The 24,594-nt window shown below is 48.0% G+C and overlaps 1 protein-coding gene across 4 annotated transcripts in view; it reads right to left on the bottom strand.

The window, feature by feature from the left end:
• The window catches only part of CUL5 (cullin 5), a 160,490-nt gene that overhangs the window by 119,687 nt on the left and 16,209 nt on the right, over positions 1–24,594 (bottom strand). For all 4 annotated transcript variants that reach the window (XR_004539837.1, XM_033948346.1, XM_033948347.1 and 1 more), the window contains exon 3: positions 14,441–14,540. Coding sequence is in view for 3 of the 4 variants with exons in the window: in XM_033948346.1 (XP_033804237.1) it covers positions 14,441–14,540 (100 nt within the window). In the remaining variant the exon portion in view is untranslated. The remainder of the gene's footprint in view (positions 1–14,440; positions 14,541–24,594) is intronic.

Below are 24,594 nucleotides of genomic sequence, written 5' to 3'. Positions count from 1 at the left end.
ATCCGTGGTTATGATCATGGAGTGAGGGGGTAGATGAAAGAGTAGACCCCTGGAAAGATTTGAGGAGTTCAACCACCATTGAAGAGATTGCTGAAGAGACGATGTCACAGAGATGGGATGAGAAAGAAGATCCGTGGTCTGTGACCATTGATTGGCAAGAGTCCATTGAGGTGTCCTGAGGTGGAGTCGCGCCAGAGGAAGCACATGGACCGTCGAGGCCATGTGACCCAGGAGGACCATCATCTGTCGAGCTGGGATGGAATGATGAAGGAGCACCTGATGACAGAGGTGGAGCAGGGTCCGTTGACGGTCGGAGGGGAGAAACGCCCTCATTAGTGTGGTGTCGAGAACTGCTCCAATGAACTGAAGTCGCTGTGTGGGAAGCAGATGCGACTTGGGGTAGTTGATCTCGAACCCCAGGAGATGGAGGAAAGAGATAGTGTGATGAGTGGCTTGTAGCACAAGTGGAGACGTAGGTGCTTTCACCAACCAATCATCGAAGTAGGGGAACACCTGGAGGTTGTGAGACCTGAGGAAGGCCGCCACCACAATAAGGCACTTGGTGAACACCCTGGGCGATGAAGCGAGGCCAAAAGGTAGCACTTTGTACTGATAGTGACGGTGCTGTATCTGAAACCGTAGGTAGCGACGTGAAGTCGGATTGATTGGGATGTGAGTGTAGGCCTCTTTGAGGTCCAGGGAACATAGCCAGTCATGTTGAGAGAGAAGAGGGTAAAGCGGGGCAAGGGAGAGCATTCTGAACTTCTCCTTGACCAGACACTTGTTGAGGTCCCTGAGATCGAGGATGGGACGGAGGACTCCTGTCTTCTTGGGAACCAGGAAGTAGCGGGAGTAGAATCCTTGACCCCTTTGGTCCGGAGGCACCTCTTCGATGGCATTGAGAAGAAGGAGGGATTGGATCTCCCTCATGAGGAGGGGGGTTTGGGAGGAGTGAGAAGCAGACTCTACGGGAGGATTGTCTGGTGGAAGAGTCTGGAAGTTGAGAGAGTAGCCGTGGCGAATGATGTTGAGGACCCATTGGTCTGATGTGATGACCTCCCAACGGCTGAGGAAGATTTGGAGGCGACCTCCGATAGGCTGAGGAAGAGGCAATGATGATGGGAGACTGGCTATGCCCTGGAGGAAAAAGTCAAAAGGGCTGAGATGGTTTTGACGGAGGGAGAGGCTTGGCAGGTTGGTGAGACTGTGAGCGAGCCTGAGATTGATGCTGTTGACGAGGTCGGCGAGGCTGCTGTTGAGGCGGGTTGAGAGGTCTGGCCAAGAACCTGCGCTGGTAGGAAGACTGCTGTCTGTAGGTGCAAGCAGGTGGAGTCTTCTTTTTAGGTTTAATCAGAGTGTCCCACCTGGTCTCATGTGCTGAGAGTTTCTGGGTTGTTGAGTCCAGGGACTCTCCGAAGAGTTCATCACCCAGACAAGGTGCATTAGCCAGGCGGTCCTGGTGGTTAATGTCCAGGTCAGAGACTCTCAGCCATGCCAAACGTCGCATGGCCACCGCCATGGCAGATGTGCGAGAGGTCAGCTCAAATGAGTCGTAGATGGAGCGAACCATGAATTTCCTGAGTTGGAGGAGGCTGGAAATATGTTGCTGGAAAAGAGGGACCTTACGTTCAGGAAGGTATTTCTGTAAGGAGGAGAGCTGTTGCACCAGATGTAGAAGGAGAAGTGGAAGGTGTAGTTGTTGGCTCTATTGGCTAACATGGCATTTTGGAAAAGGCGCTTACCAAATTTATCCATGGTTTTTCCCTCTCTGCCAGGAGGGGTGGAGACATATACACAGGAACCCTGAGATTTTTTCAAAGTAGATTCCACCAGGAGGGACTCGTGGGGCAATTGAGGTTTATCAAATCCTGGGATTGGAATAACCCGGTACAAGCTATCCAATTTACGTGGGGCTCCAGGAACCGTGAGGGGAGCTTCCCAGTTTTTATAGAAAGTTTCCCGTAAGATGTCGTGGACGGGCAACTTCAGAAATTCTTTGGGAGGTTGCTCAAAGTCTAGGGCATCGAGAAAAGCCTGAGACTTTTTAGAGTCGGACTCTAAGGGAATGGAAAGAGCTGCTGACATCTCCCTAAGGAATTTGGAGAAAGAGGATTGCTCTGGTTTGGAGACGGTGTCGGTCATGGAGGGTTCTTCGTCAGTTGACGAAGCGTCCTCCTCGGTACCGTGAGGGGAGTCTTCCCACAAATCTGGGTCCCTAACGTCGGGGTGCGTACATTTGGACATTGGGTGTGGAGGGCTCGGCATGGCGGGTCTTTGAAAGAGATTTGCCTGAGCGCACCGAGACGGTACCGGGTGAGGAAGACCGATGTCGTTCCTGGGACTGGACAGGGTCGGCAGCATCACGGGTATGTACTGTAGGTGTTTCTGCCAAGAGCACCGGCATGGAAGTATTAATCGGTACCGAGGGGGTCGACACCGATGGGACAGTGTGAGGCTCGGACCGGTCCCGTACCGGAAGGTGCGGTGCCAGCAACGCCGGCAACAGTTGTTGGAGCTGTTGTTGCAGCTTCTCCTGTAACTGTGTTTGGAGTATGGCCGCGATGCGGTCGTCCAAGGGAGGCACCGGTACCGCTTTTTTCTTCTTCGGTACCATAGGTGCCGCTCTACGCTCCGGCGATGAGGAGGCCGATGATGAGGCACTCACCGAGATCAGAGCGGAGCGTTTGCGGGGCCGGTGCGGTGTCGGGAGGGCCGGTGTCGCAACCGTGGCAGGAGGGCACTCAAGGGAAGTGGGAGGCTTCTTAGCCGGCTTACCTGGGCCCAACGACCCCGAGGAAGGGTCCGGTGGTGTCGATGTCGTCGGTGCCGACTTTTGTGGTGCCGTCGACGTCGCAGCCGGTTCCATGGCAGATCCGGTACCAAACAAAATATTTTGCTGGATCTGCCGATTTTTCAAAGTACGCTTTTTAAGCGTAGCACAGCGGGTGCAGGTGTCAGCCCGATGCTCTGGACCCAAGCACTGGAGGCACCAATTGTGTGGGTCGGTGAGGGAGATCGAGCATGCACACCGCTGGCACTTCTTAAAACCCGGTTGAGGGGGCATGAATGGAAACACGGCCTCCGCAAAATCGAACCCGGAGGCCTGTATGATGGCAACAGGCCCCGCCGGGGCCGGCCTGAAAAAATAAGGAAAACTCGACGAGTTTTTTTTTTTTTTTTTTTAAACAAAAATAAAGGGAATCCAATAAGAAAAAAGGAAAGAAAGTGAAAAAATACGCGAGCGGGAAGGCAAAAATTAGTCACCCATGCGTTAAGAATATGCTGCCTGCTTGTCCTGGGATAATAGACAGACCAGATCTGCATACTATGGATGCCTCGGCCAGTCCAGAGATACAAGAACTACTCATTCTGGGTGCAAATTTATTCTCCTCAGAACTCTTGTTATCATGGGCCACGGAGGGAACACATACAGAAGCCCTACCTGTGGCCACGGCTGTACCAGGGTGTCCAAACCAGCACTTCCTAGCTCATATCTTCAACTGAAAATTGAGCTGCTTTCTTGTTGGTCGCTAATGCCATTGGATCAAACAACTCACAATGCTGTCGAATGCCTCCTGAGATACGGCCCATTCTCTGGGATCAAGAGTCTAATGGCTGAGAAAATCCGCCTGCATATTGTCTACTCCTGCTACATGTGCTACTGAGAGAGCCAACAGGTGAATCTTCACCCACCAAAACATCTGAGTCTCCAAGCATAGGGGACCACTCTTGTTGCCTCTTTGTTGATTGACATAGGCTACCGCCATTGCATTATCTGAGAAACTTGCACTGCTCAGTCCTGCAGAGAATTCCCGAATGCCTTCAGTGCTAGACAAATGGCCCTCAGCTGATCAACCACTTCCTCTGAGATGCCAACCAACGTCCTTGCACTGGACATCCCTCACAATGCGCTCCCCAACCATACAAACTAGCATCTGGTATTAGTGATTTTTATTCCGCCATTACCTTGCAGTTCAAGTTGAGATGTGAAATGACACTGAAATAACAACTAAGGCTCCAACCACCAATTCAGACTGCGATGCGCTTCAGTTGTCCAAGGAAGAGGCATCTGTAATGCATCTGTTTGTGGGGACCAATGGGATAGGAGCACATCCTGGAGAGGGCATGTGCCCTCATCTATGGAAACACATCTATTGTTGCCACCATTGATCCTAGTTTCCAAGTTTATTATATAGTTTGATTAATCGCCTATTCTACATTCTAGGCGATGTACAAAATGGTTAAAAATATCTAAAAACATGGGTAACATATTACATAGACATACAGTGTCTTACCCATTTCCCTTAAGCGTCTTTTCTTCTCCACTCCACCTTTCCTCCCTTTCTCCCTCCCTGCCCCTTACCTTTGTGGCGCTTCCCCACCCGACCGACAACAGAACAGGCCCGGACGGACAAACCTCCCTGCCTTGTAGCCGCGAATCTAAATTACCTTCTTACAGCAGCTGGAGTATTGAAGCTGCTGTAAGAAGGTAATTTAGATTTGCGGCTACAGGGCAGGGAGGTTTGTCGGCCGGGTCTGTTGTCGGTCGGTCGGGGGAAGCACCACAAAGATAAGAGGACCCTAGGGGGTGTTCCCATGGGATCCCCGTGACCCAAAGGGGGAACCCGCGGGATCCCTGCGGGATTCCCGTCGTCCCCTTGCAGCTCTCTAATGTTTAGTACCCAGTGGTCTGAGGTGATCTCCGCCCAAGCCTCCCAATAATTTGTTAACCTCCCACCTATCCTTGGGTACGGCTCCTGTTTTGACATGATTAACTGATTCTTGGAGACCATTGTAAGGTGAGATCCTGATGACTGGGAATGCTTGGCTCCTCCAAATCTTTGTATCAAGCCTTGATATGGTCTCTGGCCCGAAAGACCTCCCAAGTATTGGCGAAAGCACCTGAAGTAATGAAAATTAGCTCATTCTGACCCCTTGGGGGTTCTTGGCCTGTTGTCTGGCAAAGACTATGGCTTACAATCTTGCACCCTGGTTATAAGATCATTCAGACCCTTACCAAAGAGCAGTTGACTCTTGAAAGGCAATTTGCTCAGAGTAGCCTTAGAGGAAGAATCCCCCAACCACTGTCTGATCCACAGCATTCTGCGGGTGGAAATGGCATTTGCAGAGACTTTGCTCAGCACTCTGAATAGATCAGAGCATCTGCCACATAATCCACTCCCAACATAAGGAACTAGTGATCTGCTTCGATGGTCCACTCCTAGAGTATTGTGTTAACTCGAGTGGCAAACATGTGCAATGCTGCTGCTACCACCTTCAACCCCAATTCTACAGCATCAAATAGCCTCTTAAAAGTGAAATTCAGCCTGTGATCCTGGGTATCTTTTAATACCACTCCCCCTTCACTGTGGAGGGAGGTATGCTTGGTGACCTGCACCACCAGGGAATCCACCTTTGGTGGCAGGAATACCTGCTGAAATCAGCATCCATCGGGTAAAGTTTAGTCAAGGCTTCAGCTACCTGCAGAGGCCCCTCAGAGACCTTCCAATGGTCTATTAACATTTTACTAATGTCTGGATGAGAGGAAAAGCATGTGGTCTAAGCTTAGTGCTACTCATAAGTGAGCACTGAGCAGTAGAGGTCTGAGGACTCTATCTTTAATTCATGAAGAGACTCCATAATTAACAGTGCTGAAGGCTTAAATAGCCTGTGTATACTCAGGTCCTCATCAAGGTCCAGGGCTGCTGGCAGTGTTCAGGCCCCAGTTAAAAGTCCACCTCTTTGAGAGTGCTTTCTACTCCTAACTCCTCTCACCTTCGGTTCTGCATTCCCAACCTTATATGTCATGTCTGTCTGTCCAAGTTAAGATTGTAAGCTCTTCCGAGCAGGGACCTTCTATAAATGTCTAAACGTACAGCACTGCAAACGTTTTTCATTACTATGTAAGTGATAAGTAATAGTAGTAGTAGTAGAAACAGAATCTCTGACTACTGAGGAGCCAGACTGGGAAAGTAAAGGCATAGTAGAGACAGAATTCATTTCATCCCAGTCCCTCTCTGACTAGACCTCAGTCTCTTGTGCATAGCACTGCTGAGGAAATATAATCTTGGGAGGGGGGGGGGGGGGGAGAAGAAACCCCTGGCGCAACTAGTTCCATGATACCCGAAGAGTCACTGAGGCCTCTGTAATTCAAGTATGCTTCATATATCATACTAATGAATTCTGAATCAAAATCCTGTCCAGGACACTCATAGGGCCCCTGAGTTCATCTGGTAGAATTTTGTGCCAAATTAAAAGTATTTTGAGGCAGTTGGAGGCTTTTATTTCAAAATTGGGAAATTCAAGATGACCATCACAGCAGCAATTTTGAAACTAAAAATGGCCTGTGAAAGCTAAATGGGGACCCTGCACCTGAATTCCCGCCATGCGGAGATGAGCTGCTACCACAATCATCACTTCTGTTAAGGTTTGTGGTGCTGTTGCTAGGCCAAAGGGAAGAGCAGAGAATTGAAAATGCTTGCCCAGAGTATGGAACCTCAAGAACTTTCTGAGCTGGAAAAATGGGAATATGCAAGTATGCCTCTGTTAAATGTAAAGAGGCAAGGTATTACCCCCAAAGCAACCAAAGCAATGACCGACTGCACCGTTTCCATGCAGAGGCGGAGAATCTTGAGGGCTGCATTGACTAACTTTAGATACAGAATCTGAGTCTCTTTTGGACATGATAAAGTATATTGACTATCTGTCCAAGCCCCATTCTTCTTGTGGTACGGGCTCTACAGTTCCAAAAGCAATTAGCCTCTGAACCATCACCCATACCCGGGCTGCCTTTTCCAGTTTCCCTCCTGGAAAAGTGAGAAAGAGGTCTAGGAGGGGCCAGTTGAATTCTAGCTTGTACCCCTCCCGAATGACTTCCAGCACCCACTGATCTGAAGAGATCTGAGATCTGTGACCAAGCCTGCCAGTACTCTGTCAGCCTGCCTAACACCCTCAGGGGAAAGGTCGCTGTCCTGGCATCACTGCTGTTTCTTGGAAGCTGCAGAGGAACGAGATCCAGACGCTTGGGGATGCCCGATGCTCCCAACCCTTTTTTCTGGTTTTAGAATATCCTCAGACTGGAGGATGCTCCCGAATATTGGTGAAACTGCCGGGAGCCACAAAAATTTCCCTTGCCTGACCCTTCTAATTCTGAGGTTTGCTATATGGTAGGGATTTCAGCTTACTATCCACCACACTAGCTACGAGATCACCCAAGCCCTTGCCAAAGAGCAACTGCCCTTGAAAAGGGAGTTTGCTCAGGATCGCCTTGGAGGCCAAGTCTCCCATCCACTGCCTAATTCAGAGCATTCTCTGGCAGAGATGGCATAAGCCGAGACCTTGCTCAGGACCCTGAAAAGATCATAAAAGAGCATCCACAACACAGTCAATCCCTTCCAAGAGGAATGGGGGTTAGTGTTGCTGTCTGATCCAGGGCCCGGCTTAGTTGAGAGTGGCATGCTTGGGCAATATAAAATGCCACCACTGCTGCTTTCAGTCCCAGTCTCAAATTATCTTTTGAGGACAAAGTCTATCCCGTGGTCCTGTGTATCCTTGAGGACTACTCCCCTTTCACTAGGGAGTGAAGTTCACTTCGTAACCTGCACCACCAGCAAATCCACTTTAGGCATAGCTAACTGCTGCTGGAACTCAGCATTCATTGGGTATAGCTAAGCCACGGACTTAGTAGTAGTAGTAGTAGGGCCCCTCGAGAACAACCCATTGATCTATTAATATCTTAGTGATCTGTGGATGTGAGGGAAAACATGTATTCTGTACTTTGCCATGGAGGCTTTAGACAGCTCCAGCTTTAAATCCTGGAGCACCTCCACAATTAAGCTTTGTAAGCTGGAGGGTTTGAACAACCTTCATATCTTCGGGTCATCTCCAAGATCTAGAGCTAGCACCTGATTGTGGGATTCTGAATTTCCAAGAGCTGAGAATTCTGAATGAGAAATTAAAGGCATGGGCTCTAAACCATCCTCTGAGTCCACCAGAGCTTGGGTCCCAATGACATCTGCAAGGCTCCTTTGGGTTGAACCCTGGTCCTTTCGCTAAAAACCTTGGCGCTACCTTCACCAAGGCCCCCCACGGGGTTAGATTGGCTTTTGAAACTTAAAAAGGCTTCATACATCATGTGTATGAATTCAGGAGCGAACCACTGCCCAGGTTACCCAGAGAATCCTGGCAGGGTCTCCCACGCTGGCTTCTGTGATGGTCAACAGACATGTACTGGGCTTCGTAGGGGACACCAAGTCTACTTTCTTCAGCTCCTGTTAGAATTTCTGGCCCAGAAAATGCTCCAGCTGAGCACCTAAGTCACCAGAAGCTTAAGGGGAGGTGAAACCCAAAGCTATCACTCTCCCCCTTAAGTGCTGCGCAGCACATGGAACAATGATCCCTTTCAGATAGGCATCCGCCGCAAATCTGACATGAACCCAAAGTATCTCCACCTGAGGAGTCCATCTATACTGTTTTCTATCAAAAATGAGGGGTATTGAGACAGATGAAGGCTTTTAAAACACTAAATTGGTAAATCCAAGATGGCCACAACAATAGCATGGAGGAAAAAAAAACGCAAGCTCAAAAAATGCAGGGAAGGGATTTCGGGAGGTGAGAGACCTGATCTCTAACCTCAGAAACCTCAAAAAATGAATTTTAAAGGTTTGCCCCCCCCCACCTACAATTTTCCCCATAGGCTTCTGTGCTGAAGCTGCATAGGGAAACCTTTGATTAGAGGGGAGAGATTTCTGCCTCAGAATCCAACAGCTGGCTTATTTCTTTGGACTGCTGTCCAGTTCCTAATGTGGATACAGATCTTCAGACCCCTGCCGGAACTGCATGACATTGATCCTTGATAAAACCATCATGGGAACTGTTCAGTCTGTGCTCAAGCCCACTGCAGACAGACCTTGGGGCGAGCCGCTCCAGCCCACTGCAGATGAACCTGGGGTGAGATGCTCCTAGGGTATGGACCTTGAGCTCTGAGAACTACGGAAGCAGACTGGCCACACAGGAATCATGCGAGGCATGTGCTTGTGGGCTACAGACCTCTGCCCTGAGAATCTATCTTCTCACAACCAGATATGCCACAGGGTTATCGGTGTCCTCTGCAGCACTGACAGCCTCTGACCAGATAATTAAAAAAACAAAAATAATAAAGATTAAACTTGAGCAGAACAGATAGGCACCCTACTCCTTGCTTGTAGAGAATAAGACTGAGGGGGTGGAGATCATCCCAGAGTGATGGAAGGTAGGGCATGAAAACAATACAGTGGGCTCTCTACAACCTTCATGGCTAATGAGGGTTTAACACACTGGTCAAGATTACCAGTCCTGTTGCACAAGAAATAATTGTTATGTGAAAGAGTGGCTAGGCAAATCTCTAAATGTTTGAACTGGTCAAGTATGTTTGTGCTGTTCTATTTTGTCACAAGCTTCCTCTATACAAGTATCAAAAAGATTTTCTCCTATTGAAGTAGGAAGATCTAATACTGTGAGCAACGCATGGCTATAGAAGTGATGGATGCCTGAGAAGACATATCAAAAGCTTCTTATGTTGCTCTGGCAAGATACTTCCTGGTGGTAAGAAGAGATGTGACCAGTTGATCATATGGTTTAGCCAGGTCAGATGGAATATGCTCTTAAAAGCTTGATAGCTAAAGAAGGTCCGGATTCACCAAGTGCACTTCTTGAATCCACTAGACACCTTTGACATTGATGGAAACACAGATGATTGTGAAGTCAAAGGACTCAATGATGAGGGAGTTTGAGTGGAAGACTAGCCAATAAACGTCAGTGCTCCTGGGAAATAGAAAGTCCCTGGAAGGACGCTAGGCCCAAAATACAGAAACAATCAGAAAAAGAACGAAACCTATCAGGAATGAGAAAAAATGAGAAAACCGAGAAGAAAATAAGGAAAAATACTGGGAAGGCACAAAAAAATGTAAAAATTGAAGTACAAGCTGAAGAGAACGCTGTGAAGCAACTTCTTAGCTCTGTGAAAAACTAAGACCTGATGGTCCCATGAGCTGACATCGGGCAGAAAGGCACCAGGAAGCATGCGGTATGGGCGGTCAAAGGTTTTTTTTGTTGTTGTTTTTTTTTAATTTATTGAAATTTTAATATAATTTCACAAGAGATCTCTTGTACAAGCAAATCAGAATTGAAACCAAGATACAAATTTAAAAATTTAAGCAAGAAAACAAATATTAAATCTTTCTTAGACCACATTATCACCTCAGAGGAAGAATATTTAGAGTGAGGAGCAACTCAATAAAGAAATTTAGTAATAAAGAAATTGGCTTAACAGTATACGGTCCTCATATTTCAAAATCATGACTATCACTATTAAACTGTCCCGGTTGACATTTTCTTCAAATCCAGGAATGATCTAAGTTGTTCTAGGATAAAAAATGTATACTTAACAACTAAGAATTTAATTGAACACTTGCATGGGTATGCCAAAAGAAATGTAGCTCCAAGTGCTAATGTTTCTGTCCTCATTGCTAAGAACAACTTTCTCTGTTTCTGTATAGTTCTTGTTACATCTGGGAAAATCCAAATTTTCTTTCCATGAAACAACATCAGGGAATTACGAAAAAACAGTCTCATTACTGAGTTCAAATCTTGTTCAAAAACAAAGGAAACTAATAAAGCGGCTCTCTGTTTGCACATCCACCGAGGATTCAAAAATCTCTGTAAGATTTAATGGCTCTATGGCTTCCAAGCTTTCACCTTCTATAGAGGCAATTGGTACTTATTTTTGAAGTAAATAATATGTACGATTAATTAGTGGTATATGTTCAGGAGAACATTTTAACACATCTATTAAATATTTCTTAAGCATTTCGTGAGGAGAGACTCCAAGGGTTTTTGGAAAATTCAAAAAGCGTAAATTTAACCTTCTATTGTAATTCTCTATTTGTTTATTTTTTCTATTTAAAATAATTCTTTCTTTCAGAATCCCCTCTGTTAAGTGCTATAATTTGTCTGTTTTTTCTTTAAGTATCTTAGTTTCTGTAGAAAACTCTTCTTTAGTATCTTTTAATGACTTCCCCAGATTGTCCACAGTACTTACAAGAGTTTTCAATTCCTGGGAAGATCCTGTAACCGTTAAGTTTAATCTCTCGAGAGCATCCTATATGCTCTCAAGAGTCACCACAGCAGGTCTTCTAAGTCCAAGTTCAGCTGCATCAGCTCCCTGGTCTCTCTGCTCTTGTTCTTGTTCCCTCTCGGCTACTGCCCCTTCAAACAGGGTCTCCCTTGATGTTCCCTCCGTACAAGGGTCACCTGACAGAGCCGCAGGAGGAGCAGGACGTGGTGGTGGGACAGTCGCTGGAGGGGAGAGAGATATCTCCAACCCGAAATCGCTGGTAGCTTCACCCGCCAACAAAAGCCCAGGACTTCCAGAACACGTCGGACCGCTGGCGGCTGCTGCATACTCCAGGATCGATCTTTGGTTCGGGGTGGAAGTCCTCATTGGTAAGGGGTCCAAACGAGTTACACCCTTCCTCTTAGAATGAGACATCTGGCAAAACGAGCGGAAAACTGCCCAAAGGAAAAACTGTAAGTCATAGAGACGCGCTGTAAAGCAGCCGACTAAACCACCGCCATCTTACTTCCCCGCCCAGCAGCCTCTTAAAGTTTTAAAGTGACAGTTTTATGACTATCCGTGCAGGGGCACCGTGGATGACATCACCCACATGTGAGAATAGCCTGCCTGTCCACGGAAAAAAGCAGATTATTGCTAATGTTCCCCAAAGCTGAAGTAGGCAACTGCTAAACTTGAGAAAACATTCATTCATTTTAGTAATAAACACATTGAGGCATGTTGCTTGCTGCAAGTATACAGAACTTGTGTGCCTGCCCTGAGAGGTCTTTTCAATAAATTCTCAGAAAGCTCGGGGGGGTGGAGGGGAATTCACTTGCAGTGATGAGTTCACATATAATAATAATAATAATTTTATTGTTTATATACCGCCTAACCAAAAAATGGTTCTAGGTGGTTTACAACAAATAATAACTAGTCATACAGTGAAGAGTACAATTTAAAAGGAAAATACAATTCTAAGCAATATGTGCACAATTTACTTTGCTTTGGAAACAATTACCGTATTTTCACGCATATAACGCGCGCGTTATACGCGTTTTTACCTACCGCGCATACCCCTCGCGCGTTATATGCGTGAGCGCGGTATACGAAAGTTTTCAAACATAGTTCCCACCCCGCCCGACGCCCGATTCACCCCCCCAGCAGGACCACTCGCACCCCCACCCCGAACGACCACTCGCACGCGCTCCCACCCGCACCCGCATCCACGATCGGAGCAAGAGGGAGCCCAAGCCCTCTTGCCCGGCCGACTCCCCGACGTCCGATACATCCCCCCCCCCGGCAGGACCACTCGCACCCCCACCCCGAAGGACCGCCGACTTCCCGACAATATCGGGCCAGAAGGGAGCCCAAACCCTCCTGGCCACGGCGACCCCCTAACCCCACCCCGCACTACATTACGGGCAGGAGGGATCCCAGGCCCTCCTGCCCTCGACGCAAACCCCCCTCCCCCCCAACGACCGTCCCCCCCCCAAGAACCTCCGACCGCCCCCCCAGCCGACCCGCGACCCCCCTGGCCGACCCCCACGACCCCCCCACCCCCCTTCCCCGTACCTTTGGAAGTTGGCCGGACAGACGGGAGCCAAACCCGCCTGTCCGGCAGGCAGCCAACGAAGGAATGAGGCCGGATTGGCCCATCCGTCCTAAAGCTCCGCCTACTGGTGGGGCCTAAGGCGCGTGGGCCAATCAGAATAGGCCCTGGAGCCTTAGGTCCCACCTGGGGGCGCGGCCTGAGGCACATGGTCGGGTTGGGCCCATGTGCCTCAGGCCGCGCCCCCAGGTGGGACCTAAGGCTCCAGGGCCTATTCTGATTGGCCCACACGCCTTAGGCCCCACCAGTAGGCGGAGCTTTAGGACGGATGGGCCAATCCGGCCTCATTCCTTCGTTGGCTGCCTGCCGGACAGGCGGGTTTGGCTCCCGTCTGTCCGGCCAACTACCAAAGGTACGGGGAAGGGGGGTGGGGGGGTCGTGGGGGTCGCCAGGGGGGTCGCGGGTCGGCTGGGGGAGCGGTCGGAGGTTCTTGGGGGGGGCGGTCGTTGGGGGGGAGGGGGGTTGGCGTCGAGGGCGGGAGGACCTGGGATCCCTCCTGCCCGTAATGTAGTGCGGGGGGGGGTTAGGGGGTCGCCGTGGCCAGGAGGGTTTGGGCTCCCTTCTGGCCCAACTACCAAAGGTACGGGGAAGGGGGGTGGGGGGGTCGTGGGGGTCGCCAGGGGGGGTCGCGGGTCGGCTGGGGGAGCGGTCGGAGGTTCTTGGGGGGGGCGGTCGTTGGGGGGGGGGGGGGGTTGCGTCGAGGGCAGGAGGGCCTGGGATCCCTCCTGCCCGTAATGTAGTGCGGGGTGGGGGTAGGGGGTCGCCGTGGCCAGGAGGGTTTGGGCTCCCTCCTGGCCCGATATTGTCGGGGAGTCGGCGGTCCTTCGGGGTGGGGGTGCGAATGGTCCTGCCGGGGGGGGGGGATGAATCGGACGTCGGGGGGGGGGGGGTGAACGGAGAGTCGTGACAGCGCACGGAGAGGCGGGGCAGTGCACGGAAGTCAGGGGGGTGAACGGAGAGTCGGGACAGCGCACGGAAAGTCAGGGCAGTGCACGGAAGTCAGGGGGGGTGAACGGAGAGTCGGGACAGCGCACGGAGAGGCGGGGCAGTGCACGGAAGTCAGGGGGGGTGAACGGAGAGTCGGGACAGCGCACGGAGAGGCGGGGCAGTGCACGGAAGTCAGGGGGGTGAACGGAGAGTCGGGACAGCGCACGGAAAGTCAGGGCAGTGCACGGAAGTCAGGGGGGGGTGAACGGAGAGTCGGGACAGCGCACGGAAAGTCAGGGCAGTGCATGGAAGTCAGGGGGGGGTGAACGGAGAGTCGGGACAGCGCACGGAGAGGCGGGGCAGTGCACGGAAGTCAGGGGGGGTGAACGGAGAGTCGGGACAGCGCACGGAGAGGCGGGGCAGTGCACGGAAGTCAGGGGGGTGAACGGAGAGTCGGGCAGCATGCGCGGTATAATCGTGAGCGCGTTATACCAAAGTTTTTGTGCTTATCATCGTGATTTCTGCGCGCTATATACGTGTGCGCGTTTTATACGGGTGCGTGTTATTTGCGTGAAAATACGGTATATGTCTTTAGAGAACTTATCTATTCTTCTGAGACAGAATGAGCAATAATAGGTAATAATTTGCTGAGTGACCAATATAGTTATGGCAGTGAGGATCAATCTGGTAAAAGTAAGAAAACAAGTGTTCCCTCAGTAAGCCAATTATACTGGATACACAGAGAAATGATTACAGAGTTTATAAACCTACAGATATTCAATACAGATAAATAAAGACAAGTAAAAACTTACTGCCTGGGCTTGTTTTATAAAATCAAGGATGTCTTCTTTCAAAGCTTGGTGAATTTTTGCTGGCCCTTTATCATCCCAAAGACATACTGCATGGACATCCCTAAAACATAAGTTTAGTTAGTTTTGCAAATTCTCTGAAGAGAAACATTTGTAAGGATACGTCTTTGAAAGCATTTAAGAGTTTAGAGGAAAGAAATGCTTCTATTGTTTCCTTTGACTTATACTCCTGGTGGAATTATACGCTACTGTACAATGCAGAATTTGCGCAGAATTCCCCATGAAAGCAGAACTACCCGAGATCTGTGCAGAATTTGATATCGGTTCAGCATTTCCTCTGTGAAACGCTACCGACAACACCCTCAGGCAGCCTGCAAGAGCTCTGCAGGCTTCCCTCTACCATGGTCCTGCCTTAGATGATGTCGCTTCCTCTTTCTTCAGCAGGATCACAGCAGAAGGAAGCCTGCAGAGCCAGCAGCATGTTGTCATTGACTGGAATCAGGTCACTGAGTTAAGGAATGCTGGCTTGGGGACAGGGGTGAAAGAGATGTTGACTGGGCGGGCAGGGGACGACACGACGACCAAGGACGAGAGAGATGTTGGCTGGGGGAGAGTGACGACCATGGGCAAGAGAGATGTTGGCTGGGAGGGGGCAACAACCCTGGGCGAGAGAGATGTTGGCTGGGAGGGGGCAACAACCCTGGGCGAGAGAGATGTTGGCTGGGAGGGGGCAACAACCCTGGGCGAGAGAGATGTTGGCTGGGAGGGGGCAACAACCCTGGGCGAGAGAGATGTTGGCTGGGAGGGGGCAACAACCCTGGGCGAGAGAGATGTTGGCTGGGAGGGGGCAACAACCCTGGGCGAGAGAGATGTTGGCTGGGAGGGGGCAACAACCCTGGGCGAGAGAGATGTTGGCTGGGAGGGGGCAACAACCCTGGGCGAGAGAGATGTTGGCTGGGAGGGGGCAACAACCCTGGGCGAGAGAGATGTTTGCTGGGAGGGGGCAACAACCCTGGGCGAGAGAGATGTTGGCTGGGAGGGGGCAACAACCCTGGGCGAGAGAGATGTTTGCTGGGAGGGGGCAACAACCCTGGGCGAGAGAGATGTTTGCTGGGAGGGGGCAACAACCCTGGGCGAGAGAGATGTTTGCTGGGAGGGGGCAACAACCCTGGGCGAGAGAGATGTTTGCTGGGAGGGGGCAACAACCCTGGGCGAGAGAGATGTTTGCTGGGAGAGGGCAACAACCCTGGGCGAGAGAGATGTTTGCTGGGAGGGGGCAACAACCCTGGGCGAGAGAGATGTTTGCTGGGAGGGGGGCAACAACCCTGGGCGAGAGAGATGTTTGCTGGGAGGGGGCAACAACCCTGGGCGAGAGAGATGCAGGGTGGGTGGGGGATGACAACCATGGGCGAGAGAGATGTTGGCTGGGGGGCAACAACCATGGGCGAGAGAGATGTTGGCTGGGTGGAAGGTGACAACCATGGGCGAGAGAGATGTTGGCTGGGTGGGGGGCGACCATGGGCGAGAGATGTTGGCTGGGTGGGGGGGGTGACAACCATGGGCGAGAGAGATGTTGGCTGGGTGGGGGGGCGACAACCATGGGCGAGAGAGATGTTGGCTGGGTGGAAGGTGACAACCATGGGCGAGAGAGATGTTGGCTGGGTGGGGGGCGACCATGGGCGAGAGATGTTGGCTGGGTGGGGGGGGGCGACAACCATGGGCGAGAGAGATGTTGGCTGGGTGGGGGGGGCGACAACCATGGGCGAGAGAGATGTTGGCTGGGTGGGGGGGTCGACAACCATGGGCGAGAGAGATGTTGGCTGGGTGGGGGGGCGACAACCATGGGCGAGAGAGATGTTGGCTGGGTGGGGGGGTCGACAACCATGGGCGAGAGAGATGTTGGCTGGGTGGGGGGGCGACAACCATGGGCGAGAGAGATGTTGGCTGGGTGTGGGGGGAGACAACCATGGGCGAGAGAGATGTTGGCTGGGTGGGGGGGCGACAACCATAGGCGAGAGAGATGTTGGCTGGGTGGGGGGGCGACAACCATGGGCGAGAGAGATGTTGTCTGGGTGGGGGGGCGACAACCATGGGCGAGAGAGATGTTGGCTGGGTGGAAGGTGACAACCATGGGCGAGAGAGATGCTGGGTGGGGGGCGACAACCATGGACGAGAGAGATGTTGTCTAGAGGTGATGACATGACATGGACTTTTCAGTTCCAGATTCCTGTATTCCAACATCAAAGTGCTCCCACTTTACATTACTCTCATTATCAGATCTGAGAAGCCTGTTTACCTCACTGAATACAAAGGGGAACAAAGAAGACTCACTCCCCCCACGTATTATGAAAAAATTGTTCAACATTTTCGGCAAATACATTCACCAACTAACCTCTTCCTCACTAGAGAAAGGGACTATACCCCAAAACTGGAAAAACTCATCATTCACCCAATACCCAAAGATGTTAAAGGGAATCTGAACGATTCCAGTAATTTCAGGCCAATAGCAAACATTCCATTTTTAGCAAAAATGACAGAAAAAATAGTTTTTAATCAAGTTTCAGAATTCATAGAGAAAACCGGAGCATTACACCCTCACCAAACAGGATTTCGACAATATTTTTCAACCGAGCACTCTTTAATCGGCCTGACATCCTCTGTACTATATTTTTGGGATCAGCATCAATCAGTTCTCCTTATATCCTTAGACTTATCATCAGCGTTCAACACCATTGATCACTACCTCCTTTACGCAGACTAAGATTTATGGGAATCTCGGAAGTTGTTCTTCAGTGGTTTCAATCATATTTTCACGAACGTTCATCTAAGGTTATATTTAACAACTCTTCGGCAACGATAACCTTGACAAACTTCGGGATCCCGCAAGGTTCAATTCTATCTCCACTATTATTCAACATATTCCTGGCACCATTGTTAACACTCAGTCAGTCAATTGGGTTTATCCCATTTGCATATACAGATGACGTACAACTGTTATACCCCATAGACACTAGTGCAAATGGAGAAATTACAGCAATCAATGAGAAACTTTCTAAAATATCAAAATGGTTGCATGACAATAAATTGGCCCTCAACACATCCAAATCCTAGACTATGCTCTTTCCGTGTAGGGAGGGTCAGAAACTAGGAGCCAATATAACCATAAACACAACTAACCTTAAAGTAGTTACTAAGGTAAAGATTCTCGAGGTCATATTAGACCAAAAGCTCAATTACCATGACCAAATTAGTTCTCTGGTAAGAACTTGTTTCTACAGGTTAAGATTAATTAGATAAATCATCATTAAACATCTTAATACATTCCCTAGTCATTTCTAAAATTGACTATTGCAACGCCCTATACAAAGGGACTACCTTAAAAGAAATACGTAGACTACAAATTCTTCAAAACACCGCAATAAAAATTATCATGAAAAGAAAAAAATTTGATCATATAACTCCACTGTTAAAGGAAAATCACTGGTTACCGGTAAACCATAGAATTACTTACAAAATAGCTTTACTCACACATAAAATATTAGTAAATAAAGCCCCAGCATTTTTAGAAAGATTTCTAATACCATATACCCCTGTAAAATCTTTAAGATCAGAAGAAAAATTTCTGTTAGTAATTCTCTCATTAAAAATTATTTATTCAAGGAGGGATATGATCTTTTCTGTTACAGCTCCTCAAATTTGGAACTTGCTTCCTTTCAACATAAGAGAAGAAAAATTATTTAATAAGTTCAAAGGCCTACTAAAAAGTTGGCTGTTTAAGGACGCCTTTAACTGACCCATTTAAAATCATATGGCCTCATTCTGGAATTTATATGGACAAGGAACACTGTTAAGCAGAAATTAAGTGGGTAACGTTTCCTAACCTTTTGTCTCACCCGTCCTTTTTCATTTATTTTGGAATTGTATTTAATCCTATTTTCTTTAACCCCCTCCTTCCCAATTGCATTTTTATGTCATAATTGTTTTTAATGTCCTGTTTGTTGGATTGTTTATTTTTACTATTTTTAATCTTTGTAAATCACATTGGATTTGGATATTGCGATTATATCAAATATCTTAAATAAACTTGAAAGTTGATAAACTTGAAACTTCATCAGAGGCAAGAGAGATGTTGGCTGGGGGGGTCAACCAGGTGCGAGAGAGATGTTGGCTGGGGGGGTCCACCAGGTGTGAGATATGTTGGCTGGGGGGGGGTCGACCAGGTGTGAGAGAGATGTTGGCAAGGGGGGGGCGAGCAGGTGAGAGAGAGATGTTGGCAGGGGGGTGACAAACAGGGACGAGAGAGATGTTAGCAGGGGGGCGACAACCAGGGGTGAGAGAGATGTTGGCAGGGGGGCGACAACCAGGGGCAAGAGAGATGTTGGCTGGGGTGGCAACAACCAGGGGCGAGAGAGATGTTGGCTGGGGTGGCAACAACCAGGGGCGAGAGAGATGTTGGCTGGGGTGGCAACAACCAGGGGCAAGAGAGATGTTGGCTGGGGGGGCGACCATGTGTGAGAGAGATGTTGGCTGGGAGAGTTGACCAGATGTGAGAGATGTTGGCAGGGGGGGCGACCAGGGGTGAGAGATGATGGCGGTGGTGGGGGCGAGAGAGCAATGTTGGCGGGCGGGGGGGGGGGGGAGACTGGTGTAAGAGAGATGTTGCCTGGGTGGAGCAGAGGTGAGAGAAAGCAGAAAAGGGACTCTGGGATCTAAGTGAATAGAAAAATAAATGGTTCATACACTATCTGTGCCATTAAAAAAAGAAAAAAAAGCTGGCTTTTTTAATGCTACCGGCACTTCCACACCTGTTGGAGATTTTGGAGCATTAAAACTGGCGCTTCATTTTGTGCATCATGTGGGCATCGATCGGAGTGCTCATTTTAATATTGAGGAGCTCATTGTAATATATTTACATACGATTATCGGAGGCTGCTACAAACCAGAGAAAAGATTGCGATTTGCCATTTTGTGCATCAATAGCTGAAATACTTCGACACTAAATCAGTTAAAACTGGTCATTAAATAAACATGAGTTTTGTGAATCTAGGCCTTAATCTGTTAAAAAGGGGAACCAGGGCAGCCATTCTCGGCAGGTATAAAGAAATATGGTGGGATGAAAGTATTGTTTCTCACCTGTAACAAGTATTTTCCATAGACCGTAGGTTTGAAATATATTGACTCATTTTAATTATTTTAATTCTATCTACTGTATATCGAAGCGAAAAGGCAATTCAGTATATTCAAAAGCTTAGAATCTGCAGAATACTGCAGGGCACTTGATATACAGATCACCAAAATTCAATAGAATCACTCTGCTGTTTTTAAAATTGCACTGATTGCCAGTTTGAGCTCAAGTCATTTTTAATGTTTGTATTTTTAATTATTGTTGAGGCATTCCAAGTTATATGAGTAAGCTAATCAACTTGCTTTTAAGAACAGTGATATTAATATGAGGGATGTACCAAAAGTAATGCAAAAGTGGACATAACTTTTTTATTAACTGACATAGGTCATTCAAATTGCATGCGTTGGTAGAGTAACTCTTCCTCTATACAGGTGTGTTTCAGAACCTTTTTCTTCATTGCAGGTGAATAATGGATTCCAAGCAAAAGCAATGTGCCATCATTGAGTTCTTGACAATGGAGGGGTGCAGGCTGTCTGACATCAACAGAAGGCTACAGAATATTTACAGTGATGGCACCATTGACAAGATGAAGAAATTTAAAGAAGGGGAAACTAGCATTGAAGACAAACCATGCAGTGAGAGACCATCAACTGCAACCACCGACATAAATCAACAGCAAGCAAATGAACTGATTCACATGTACAGACAAGTCACAATCCCTAAGCTTGCTGCACAACTGGACTAAGGTCACAGTGCCATACAGAAGATGTTGGAAGACTTAAGAGTATCAGAATGTGTGTACAAAGTGGGTACCTCGGCAGTTGACACCTGATTTGAAGAAGAGAAGGGTGAAAGTCTGTTCTGAACTGCTGGAAGCATTTGAAGCCAATGAAGCCACAAATTTTTCCGATCTGGTGACACAGGATGAAACATAGGTGTACCTTTATGATCCAGAAACAAAGAATCAGTCCAAGGCCTAAGTTGTTCAAGAGCTAGCAATCAGCACAGAAAGTCACGGTGACTGTTTTTAGGGATGACAAAGGCGTCATTCTCCTTGATTTTCTGAACAATGTCATACTATGACCAGTGAGCTGTACATTGAGACACTCAAGAAGTTTACAGTAGGGAAAGAGGCCAAACAAGAATCTGAAAACGATCCACATTCACCATGACAACGCATGACCACACCAAATCAGGTAATCAGCAAATTGGGCTGGTCAGTGGTCCCCCATCCACCGTACAGTTTTGTTAAGACATGTGAATGTTGCTTACTAGCCATGTTTAACATTTATATGGGCTTCCTTCCGTTTTCAAAACATGGCAAAACAGCAATTAAAATGTGAAAGATAAGACAAGAAATCCTCTCTGCAAAGTATTCCACACACCCCAAGACCTGGCAAAAAAATTGTGTGTGCATCAAAAGTGGGCAGTGCACTCTAAGCATTGCATGAAATACGTCTTATTAGCTTGTTAGCATATATTTTAATACAACCTACAGTTCCAGTCTGCATCACTGGGCATATACAGCCCACAATCAATCTGTGGCAACCCTGTCCATGATCAATTTGTGGTAACCCATAGCTAAGCCCATGGTTGCTTTGTGCACTTGCTTCAGAAAGGGAGAAGAATGGAGTTGTTGAGCCTGATGTGACACAGAAAGCTGGAGGACTGGAGTAGTCAAGCCTGGGTAGGAAAGAAAGAGTGTAGGGAATAGTCAAGCATGGGTAGGAAAGAAAGTGTAGTGGAGGGAGAAGGCAGAGAACTGGAGACTGACCCTATAAGAAGAGAGAGAGCAAACCTTGGGAAGAGAGATATGGAAAAGAGTCAAACCTCTGCAAGAGGAACTGGGCCTTATGATGGGGAAATTTTGACCAAAAGTTTTTGAAAAAACAATCATGCAATTTAGTAATATTTCTGTACTGCATTATAAATTAAATTATCAAGATCATTATGCAGACTTTTTCCTTTTTTCCCTTCTCTCCTTTTTAGGGGTCCTTTTATTAAGATGCTAATAAAGATTAGCGTGCACTAAATGCTAAGGCATCCATAGAATATAATGGATGCCTTAGCATTTAGCATGTGCTAAATCAATTAGTGCACCTTAATAAAAGAACCCCTTAGTGATGTAGGTAAATTATTTGGGAAAGCTCTTGTGGTTTTGTGGGTTGGTAAAGTTTTTTCTTATGTTTTGGTGTATTGATGTGTTTGTTGCATTTGTTCAGTTTTTTTATGATTTTATTATGCATGTTATTTTGTAATCTGCATAGAATTGTTGAATATGCAGAATATCAAAATAAATAAATACTATTTGAATGAAAGGTCTGTTAACTTTACAGAATTTTGGTTTCAGTTTCAGCACCAAAATTAGCCCGAAAACCATGTTTGGCATTGTTTTAGAGCTCCTTTTACTAAGCTGCTATAGCGGCTTTAGCACGCGCAAAATTGCCCCGCGCACTAGATGCTAACACCAGCATTGAGCTGGCGTTAGTTCTAGATGCGTAGTGTGGGTTAAGCGCGTGGCAATTCTGCGTGCACTAAAAACGCTATCACAGCTTAGTAAAAGGAGCCCTTACTTTCGGCTTTAGCTGAAAATGCCTGTGCAATTTTGACTGGAACTTAAAACTATATACATCTCCCACTACTTTCCCTCCAAGACCAACCTTCTGGCAGCCCCCACCTTCACAAACCCATCCCCTGGTAGCAGCCTCCTCCTGGACCTACATTATTGTTGGTGGTTAGGGGGAGGGCAGAAATGATCCCCATAGCTTCTGGGACTTCCAGCAGCAGTCTTTCGAGATTCCTGCTGGAGTCATTTTGAGACTGGAATCAGCACAGGCAGGATGACAGAGGATCTTTCCTGACGATAAAAACAAGGAGACCACCCTGACCAAGATAAAATTCAGCAAAAAAGATAGGTAGCGATCTCTGCAGGACAAAGCCTGCACCATGCAGACTCTTTTGGCTGAACAGATGGCAACCAGAAATGTTGTTTTCAGCGCGAGATCCTTCAATACACAGATTCTGACAAGGGAAGACCACCTGGAGAGGGGGACAAATATACTTCACCTTACGTAAAAACTGCACCATATCTGGATGGACAGTTAAGGAGGCATCCTGAATCTTACCTCTAAAGCCAAGACATCCACCACCTTAACCTCGAGAGAGTTCAGAACTAGACCCTCCTCCAAATCCTTCTGCAAAAAGGCCAGAATATTAGGCAGGTAGGCTTTCCAGGGGAAGAGTGTGGTCGAGATACCAGAGCTCAAAGATGACACCAAACTTGTCCATAAACTATTGAAGTAGAATACCTGCATACCCTGAGAAGGATGGAGACCACCTAAGGTGAGCATGCTTTATCCCTTAGGTGCTGCCTCTTGAGGGCCAAGCTGTAAGCCTAAAGGAATACGAGTCCTCTATCAATACTGTTTCGTGCCTTAGGACATGTGATTTGCTCAATGCTGGCTGCAAGGATCCCTGTAAGCGGTCTTCTGGCCAGGAGGCAGCCCTGAAATGCCACTTGCTCAAGCACAATTTGCAGGCTGAATCTGTCACACAGCCTTCTGTGAGCTACCCTTGCAATCTGTGCAAAACTCTGCCGCACAACTCATCTTCTACCAACCTCACTACATTCATGTCACCCCTCTCCTTAAGTCACTTCACTGGCTCCTATCTGCCATCACATACAGTTCAAGATCTTATTGCTGACCTACAAGTATGTTTATTCTGCTGCCCTTCAATATCTCTCCTCTCTTCTCTCTCCTTATACACCTCCCAGAGAACTCCATTCCTCAGTTAGCGTTACCCTTCTCCTCCACTACCAATTCCAGACTTTGTTCCTGTCATCTAGCTGCCCCCTATGCCTGGAATAAATTACCTGAGTTTATCCTTCAAGCCATTTCCCTTGTTTAAAAGCAGACTGAAAACCCACCTTTTTGATATAACTTTCAATCCTTAACCCTATTCCTCTGCTCTCCAACCCAACCCACTGTTCCCCTTAACTGTATCCATGACATCCTGTTTGTCTGTCTTGCCTGTTTAGATTGTAAGCTCTTTCGAGCAGTGACTGTTATCTTATTCTTTGTGACTCTGTGCAACGCTGCGTGTGTCTAGTAGTGCTATAGAAATAATTAATAGTAGCAGTAGTAGTAGTAGTAGTAGTAGTACCACAACCAATGTGTCAGATTGGGAGGAGATGCAGATCAAGCTTTACAGCACCTCAGCCAGACACACCCCTTATGGTGACTGTGGCAGCTATTGTGCCCAGAGGTGAAAAGCCCAGGTGATATAGTCCCCACAGACTGCAACCTAGATCTCTACGGCAGCAGGAGCAAAGGCTTGCTTGAGGAGCTGCTCAGCCTGTCATGAACATCCAGCTTAGTCTGTCATGAGCTGTACCCTGTACCCTTTCTACCAGGATGGTAAGCCATGACCAAGGCATCCATCTTAGAAAGATGAAACAGCCTGTCCAGCTTGTCAGTGCAATGGGCACAGTTTACTCAAGGACTTCAAGCCCTTAAGGATGCTCTCTGGAGCCTGCCCCTCAGCCAAGACCAACTGCAAGAGTGCCCTATGCAAGGGAAAATTCTGGGTGGCTTCTGCAACTAGAGGACAAGATCTCTAGAGTCAAGAAGCCTGAGTCAATAAGGTGGGTTTCCAGGGTAACCAAAAGGGAGTCGTCCTCTTCCCCCGAGGAGGGAATTTCTTGAGTCCCAGCCATTTGTCCCAAAGAAGCAGCTTGAAGCGAGTCCTACTTTGAATTTCATGGATCATCTTGGAAGGATGTAGGCAGAATTAATGTCCTGTCCGAGGCTCCATTGCTCTTCACAGCTAACAGATGGGGCCCCTAGGGCCCTAGGACCCTAGATTAGAACCATACACCCCCCCCCCAAATATTGTGGATAATCTGCAATCAAAATGTACCTGTTTGGGCCCTGGGGCCCCTGTAAACCCCCACCCCTTGACGTAACTATGTCCAGAGTGCAAGGGGAGGCAAAGAGGACTATTTCATCTCTAGGCTCTTCTGCACTTTGGC

The sequence above is a fragment of the Geotrypetes seraphini genome, chromosome 6 (genome assembly GCF_902459505.1).
Source record: "Geotrypetes seraphini chromosome 6, aGeoSer1.1, whole genome shotgun sequence".
Lineage (NCBI taxonomy): Eukaryota > Metazoa > Chordata > Amphibia > Gymnophiona > Dermophiidae > Geotrypetes > Geotrypetes seraphini.
Note: the sequence above shows the minus strand (reverse complement) of the source record. Positions and strands in the feature narration are given on the sequence as shown.